Source organism: Halichoeres trimaculatus, unplaced genomic scaffold (genome assembly GCF_033239565.1).
Source record: "Halichoeres trimaculatus isolate MK-OKI-2021-1 unplaced genomic scaffold, fHalTri1.1 fHalTri1_scaffold_15, whole genome shotgun sequence".
NCBI lineage: Eukaryota > Metazoa > Chordata > Actinopteri > Labriformes > Labridae > Halichoeres > Halichoeres trimaculatus.
Genome location: NW_027437193.1, coordinates 24,122,780 through 24,130,314, shown reverse-complemented (window position 1 = coordinate 24,130,314; position 7,535 = coordinate 24,122,780). Strand labels below are relative to the sequence as shown.

Genomic DNA, 7,535 nt, shown 5'->3' with positions numbered 1-7,535 from the left:
AAACAAAGCAAAGGCCTTTCTCTAGTCTACTTATGAGGATTCAGCAGAATATCATTCTCAAATTGATCAAATGTGGTCCACAAAAGTAGTCTGTAAGAACTTAAATAAGACTTGATAGTGCAATCCTGATCCTCTGTGCCACTAAAATAGCACCGGACGTGATTGACTTCTGCCCTTGTCTGACCAAGCGGGAGGCGCAAGCCCTGTTAATCCTTGACAACAAAATTACACTCATACGCCTGATCTCCACTGACACATCCCTGCTGTGTCTCCACTCCTACTTAGGTACAGTCAAGAGCCTGCTGAGTGTCTGGAGTGGGTTTTTGACAGGAATACTGCTCTGATGACAGTAAGACAAGCATGCACTGATGTTCTCAATTGCACACAGATCCGAGGGCTTTCGTTTCTTTCACTTTGTGCGATTTCTCTGCCTTGAAAAGAGGAAGACGGTGATAACAGTTATTTATAATTTTTTGAGCTTGTCCGTGCAAACAAACAGTTTTTTTCAGAAGAGATATTTTGTGCGGAGATGACCCTGAAAGTGTCCGTGTTTGTTCTTCAATAGCACTTACAAAGGAAACATTGTTTGAAGCGTCATACTCACTTTGATGCTACTTATTGTTCTCCTTGTGTCAAAAATGTACTTCAGTTCAGTCATATTACAGAAAAGAAGGGAGGGAGTCCACGGAAAGGATCTCTTGAGAGGTTGTCGTCCATGGCGTGCAACAAAACCTGCTGTAAAGCTGAGGCTTAAAGCTTATCTCAACTCGCTGCTGTCTGTTTCTCCTTTTGGATTGTCCGTATTACATCACACAGGCCAGAATCAGAGGCAGATGGGGTCTTTAACTTTGCAGACCCATGGGTGATAAGGCCATTTGGAGTCAGAAAGATCACAAGTTGGCAGCTTTTCTCAATCCTCGTTCTCGTGGATAGTTTCTCTCCAGCTGGGCCTCCAGTGCATGTCGTCATCAGACTCCTCCAGCGGGGGATCGAAGCAGTTATCAAACTTGCGCCTCAGACGTTTTCTGAGCTGGAAGGAGCGCTCTGTGTTTGAAACACTGTACTCTTGTTCCTTGAGTTTGGCGTAGTAGTCGGAGAACTTGTTGAACAGGATGGAGATGGGCATGCCGTTGAGGATGATGCCAAAAGAGATGCAGCCGAATGCCACACAGCGGCCAAGATAGGAGATGGGGACGACGTCTCCATAGCCCACAGTAGAGATGCTCACCTGGAGGGCAAAAAAAAAAAAAAAGAGTGAGACTTCAGACCAACAAAGCCTACACTCAGTGTCTCTATCTGAGTGATTTAATTAAAATTATATCACATCAGGAGTTTTTACACAGCAGCCATTTCTCCCAGACATTGTTCTTGGGATGGGAAAAAGTCATTCTGCTGATATCCAGTTTATGAGTCATTAAGAAGCTAATTTGACAAAAATGTTTTTTTCTTTTCCAGTAATTCTCAACGGATCTGAAGCTCAAAAGTCAACAAACAGCAAAACCTTCAGGAACACAGGATCGTATTTTATATTAAAGCTACATTTTTAATAACCAACCAGCTCCCACCTGATCTGCCAGCATTTAGCCACCTAGCAAGCAGCTATTAGGGTATAACATTAGCTGAGAAAAAGCTCAGAGCTAACATTAACATCAAAAAGTATTGAGGGATCCTCAGTCTACATCATCATAAAAATGCGCACGCATCTCAATCACAGAAGCAGCATTTAGCTCCTTTTTTTAAAACATTAAACATTCAACCAGTTAGGAGCATCAAAATGTTCAGTTGTTTTGTGGACAGCTGTCAAAAACAATACTACACAAATGAGGCAACTTCTGTCAAGTTTCGACCGTTACAGCGCAGCCAGTGTTTTGGCGTTGATAGCGACCATGCTAACTGGTGACTTTCAGCCGACGGCTGCCGTGATTAACCATAGAATCACCAGTTAACAGGGTCACACTTTACACTGATACACCAGCAACATCTGCGTGTGTGTAATTAAATGTGTATTCTTTATCCAACCTCAGTTAACCAGGTTTGACTGCTAACAAGCAATAATAACCGCTGATATTCAAAATACAGATTTGACTTTGCTTATTTAATGAAAAAGTTGGTTTGGGGCTGAGGTTCTGACCAAACATGGACTCAATATGGACAGTGAATAATAAGTGAACCTATAAAATGTGATTAACAGAAACCAAATTTATGACCAAAGTAAAATTAGGGAATATTATGAAACAATGTTTACATCTGTCACAGTCTGATAAGTGTCCACGGATAATGACGTCATGGGCATCAAGTGAGAGTTGTGTTTCCTCTCTGAGTACACGCTGGTTTCTCTGATAAAAGAGATACGTTCATATATTTTTATATAAATATGTATATTTGTGTACTTGGATGTGTGTACGTATACATGGATGTAGTCCAAAACGCTATTTAGATAATTATATTGAAGATATCATATTGTTCCTATTTATGAACGAGCAAGAGAGTATGTATATGTGTATGTACATATGAATATGTATATATATATTTATTTATTTATTTATTTATCTTTTTCTTTTTTTCATTCTTTTTTACTTTTTGAGATAAGGGTAGGCGTTATAAGCTCTGCTTCAGCCTACACCTTTTCCGTCAGTCTCTGTTTGTTTTTTTTTTCTTTTTTTTTTTGACGGCTCGATCATTTTCTGTTTGTTTTTTGTCTTTGTATTTTTCTACTTTCAGTATTTATTTTCCACTGTTAAATTGACCGAAATAAATCAAATCAAAAATCAAATTAAAAAAAAAACGTCTGTCCACCTAATATCTGTCCACTTGCTGATCTCTTCTGTCCACTCACTGCTATTTCACAAACCTGGGAGCATTTGGCCGTCCGTCAAAGTGATGACATTAAGTTAAAAAATGTGTTTCTTGGTGGTTAACTCCTCCACATCAGTTGACAAACCATTATACTCAGCAGTGCTTCTGCACCCAAGTTGCGTGCGCATCCGCCGTTGTTGATAAACAAACAACTCCTCTATTAAATGGTACAACAAAGACAAGATCAGCAGACTTGACTTTTAAGAACAACATGTTTGATGACTCTATCAACCATCTGAGTACAGCTAATGTTAGCTTTAAACCGCTGAACTGCCAACATCACTTTTATCTAACATTACTGTTAGCTAAAAGGACAGTATGCTCTTTCTCTTCTTACTTTAACTTGATATAATATAACTTTCCCCTATATGACGGCAGCTTATTTTTGTCACCTCTAAGAAGAAAAGACTGATGATTGTTAGATTTTCTTAGTTCATACCACTTACAAATCTACACAAAGCATCTAGACAATATGGCACCGTTGGAGCTTCTCACCTTCACCGTGATGTGAGAGAAAAGTAGACACAACCTGAAAGCCTAACGTGACGGCATTGATCATCAGGAGGCGTTCCCTTTATAACCTAAAGTTGCTCAGCAGAAAATTCACTGTGCTGAGAGTCGAGAAACAAAAAGGATGATCCTCCAAGAATCCACTACAACACTTTCCATGTCTGGAATTTAATCATAATGTCCGGCCTCGAAGGAGACGTATTACACCGTATTAGAGGGGATTAGACACATATAAGTTAACAGCTGCTGCGAGATAAATTCAGACCATTTGTCCCCAAATGAGAGGGAAAATCACACAGAAGCAGGCTGACGACTGTGACTGGAAAGAACAGTAAATGAAGCACATGAAGTCAAATCCGGGGATTGCTAATACACTAAAAGAAACACAATAATACCCACTTCAGTGAGATAATGTGTGGTTTATTTTCAGTATTTGCGGGATTTGTGGGAGGTAAGTCAAGAGCCCTGTGGAGTATCTTTTATCCAACATCAGCAGATTAGTTTGAGCTTTTTGCACTTTCTTGTGAAGTATTGTTAAAAACTTGCCAACCCGCATCGTTCAGCAGGTTATGTGTTGAGTTTATGAATGAATGATAACAGAAACTTCTGCATGGAGCGATAAACAACAGCAATCAGTTTACATGTTTGTTTAGTTTTAAGAGATCTGCTGGCTTCAGTTGTAGTTTCTCCTTTCCTTAAATGTGGCTCTCACAGCCTGTCGAGCAGTACGTTTTATTTTTACCCAATAACTGCGTGTGGCTATCATCTGAAAAAAGCACCAAAACTTTGTGTCAAAGTTACTTGAACAGATGGTTGTATTACAAAGAAAAATGCCAATGTTATTTCATGATCAAGCCTGTCTTGACAGGAAGGCAGCACAAATCCCAGGAGGCCTAGTCCTTGACAGCTGACATGCCCCACACCGCTTAATGATAATGACCCCTGCTGCACAAACACACACACCTCAGCATGGTGAAGAAGAGCAGCTTAGCAAGGTTAATTGATCCGGAAGAATTTAAGTGGCAGCGATATACAAAGGTCAAATCCCTAAAATCCAGAGCAATGTGCCTTTTTTGATTCATGAGGCTGCTTCAAATGTGATCTGCTGTTTTATGAAAAATCCCCTCTGCTGGTGAGTCTTTGTTTTGTTTGCACTTTTCTGCATTTTCTAAACTTTTTGAATTATCTGCCTGTTTGGATCCAGTACATAATTGTTTTAAGTGTAGCATACTCACCGCGGCCCACCACCAGGCATCTGGTATGCTGCTGAAAGGTGTCCCAGGTTGGTCCACTTCCACAGAGTGCATCAGAGCAGAGAAGGTAAAGATGCCCATAGCAATAAACAGAAACAGGCAGCACACCTGAATAATGACGGAGAGAAATATGTCAACAGAGGCACATATTTAGAGGTTCACAAACCCATACATTATGGATTTAAAAACACGTCAGGGGACATGACAGTCGCAAGCTGTGTGTTGTTAGTGTTTAGTAACAATAACCCTAAAAACAGCAGCAGCTACATTTGTATCACCATATCCATCTCAAGTGGCAGGAAGACATGTGTATGGTGGACTGACCCAATGACAGAGATCATCTTGAATTCAAACCATACTTATGGATTTGAAGCCTGCAATGCCATTAAATTACTATTTGTGTTTTCATTATGAGCAATTATAAGAATGCTAAAAGACACACACCAAGGGCTCATAAGGCTCCCATGATTTCAGGTAATGTACATAATATTAGAGGAAGCACCCATCAAAACTTCACATCCATGCAGCAGAGGAGAACGCAGTCAGCACCTATGACTGCTCATTGCAGCTGCTCAAAACCCTTTTCCTGAAGAAGACTTGTGATTCTTAATAACAGGATGAATTTTAAACCAGGCTTGATGTGTGAATGACTTATTTTGTTTTTACCCTAAACAAAAAGTCATCTTCTTTTCTTGTGTGAACACATATAAAGTTTTCTTGAACAATTTAAAACACCTAATATTGTTCTTAAGCTGACAGCACAAAAAAAATAAACTTACTTTTACAAAGCTAGAAGAAAAAAGTCTCCATTCTTTGTCTACAAAGTTTTTTAAACTTGTAAACAAGTGGCTGCCCTTTTAACAAGGTCACTTTGTTAGCGTTTGGATGACCTGATACATGAAAAGCTTTTATGTAGTTGGGAGTTTTTTTCCTCTGATGAGCAAACATAAAGAAGTTTTCCTTTCTTTAACTGGAACACAAACTCCAAAGGTAGTTCTGACCAACTGGCGGTGATAAAGCTGTAAAGACCTCACTTGCAAACAACTGGCTGCTAACGGTAAAATTTTAGATTTTCAGCACTTACAAAAACACAGTGGTATTTATTTTTTTAGCACAGTACTTATGGCCTCCTAGTGAATGAACATAAAATAACTCCACTTTTAGCTCTGCTTTGGTCACTACCAGTTCCTGAAGGTAAATACTTGATGTATACAGAACTTAAGTAACTAGCTACGGTTCTTCTTTTGAGGAGAACAGGTAAGGTAAGGTAAGGCCTCTTCTCTGTGAACAGATACAAGAGGAAGAAAGACTTTCAAACAAAGCAATGACACTAAAAACTAGCAGTAAAGCTAAAGTCTGTCTTCTGTAGCAGGTAGCTAAAGAGAGGAAAGTTAATGACAGTCAGCCTTGTTGTTTGTTAATGCGTGTATTTTCTTTCTTGATTTTTCTTCCATACCTGCTCCGAGCACTGTCGGATGGTGAAACCAAATGCCCTCATGCCTGTGGAGTGACGGGCAAGCTTCAAGATTCGGAAGATACGCATCAGCTTGACAACCTTGAGAACTTTGCTGACTTTGCTGACTCTAGTCATGGTCTTCAGATCCTCCTTCTGACTGACATCTTCTGTGTCTAAAACAAACGCCTCAAACAGGAGCTGGACAAAGTAGGGCATGACAGCCACCACATCAACAAAGTTTAGGGCACTTTTCACAAAATGCTTGATGTTGGATGTGGTGAGTAGCCGCAAAAAGTACTCCAAGGTGAAGAAAAGGATGGAAGCAATCTCTATCCACTCCATGTAGGTTCTGCTACCAACTTTGTAATCCCTGAGTTCTTTCACTGTGTTCATAGTCATTGCAACAATGGATATAAGAACAAAGAGGCTGGAAAACACAGCAAAGGCTTTGGCTGACAGCGAAGAGTAAGGGTTCTCCATTAAGTCCCAAAGAATCTTTCTAAAGTCTCCAAGAAACATGGTTTTGTATCCCTCATCATCTTGGTGAGGCTTAATCTCATCAATCAGCTCCTGGTTGACCTTTAGCTGATCCCTGATGTCATCTACCTTCTCCTCAAACAGAATTCGGCAGCACCTGGATGGAGAGAAAGAGAAATGAGTCTAAAGAGAAAGACAGCTGCTACAGAAGCTCATGCATGATACATAAAAACAGACACATGACTTAACACGGGAAATTCAACAGACACACCTTGGGGTGTCCTTCAGTTTCAGCCCCCAGAATTGCATCTCCTCCTCAAAGTTCACAGGGCAGAGGCTGTCCATCACCCACAGGACATTACTGCAATAAAAGTGGAAGATGTAGTGGAAAAACATGGGATCCCTGTCGAAAAAGAACTCATTGTTCTGGACGTTGTAATCATCACAGAGAGTCAGGCGCTTGACTGGATCATTACAGAGTGCCAGGATTCCAATCCTTGTTTTTGGGTGTCGCAGGACCAGATGCTTTGGGATGTGAAACACCTTTCCTCCCACATTCAGGTTAACGATGTTTGATTGCCTTGGGTTGGGTTGATCTTTTCCCTGAGGTTTCTTCCCTTTCTTTTTGTCATCAGGTGTGTCAAGGTTGTCCATGGACGTCCATGCTTTCACAGAGCTGTCCTGGGAAAAAGGGAACTCACCCTCCTGTTCTTCATTGCTCTGTGAGAAACTCATCTCCCGTTTTATTGTCGCAAAAAGACTGGAGCGACGCTTTTTCAGCACTTTCAACCTAGGCTTCATGGCCGCCATTATGTAAGCTCCTTGAAAGACAATCCAACCAAAGAAAAAGTTTTGTGCAAAGTTCAGATCAAGTCAGTGAAAGGTAATGACAAGAGTATTCCACAAGATCTCCATTCAGGCAGAATATGGTCTTCTGAGAAAATGCTTCATAGTTGAAATCAAGAGGAAGACAGAGCTACCGT

General features: G+C 40.4%; 1 protein-coding gene across 1 annotated transcript; it reads right to left on the bottom strand.

Moving 5' to 3' along the window:
- Nucleotides 1-910: 910 nt before the first annotated feature.
- LOC141804722 (potassium voltage-gated channel subfamily V member 2) lies at nt 911-7,362 on the bottom strand. Its single transcript, XM_074689328.1, has 4 exons — nt 6,824-7,362; nt 6,076-6,709; nt 4,602-4,727; nt 911-1,228 (listed from the first exon to the last, which is right to left on the bottom strand). The coding sequence occupies exons 1-4, from the start codon at nt 7,360-7,362 to the stop codon at nt 911-913; spliced, it is 1,617 nt and encodes a 538-aa protein (XP_074545429.1).
- Between the last annotated feature and the right edge of the window lie 173 nt (nt 7,363-7,535).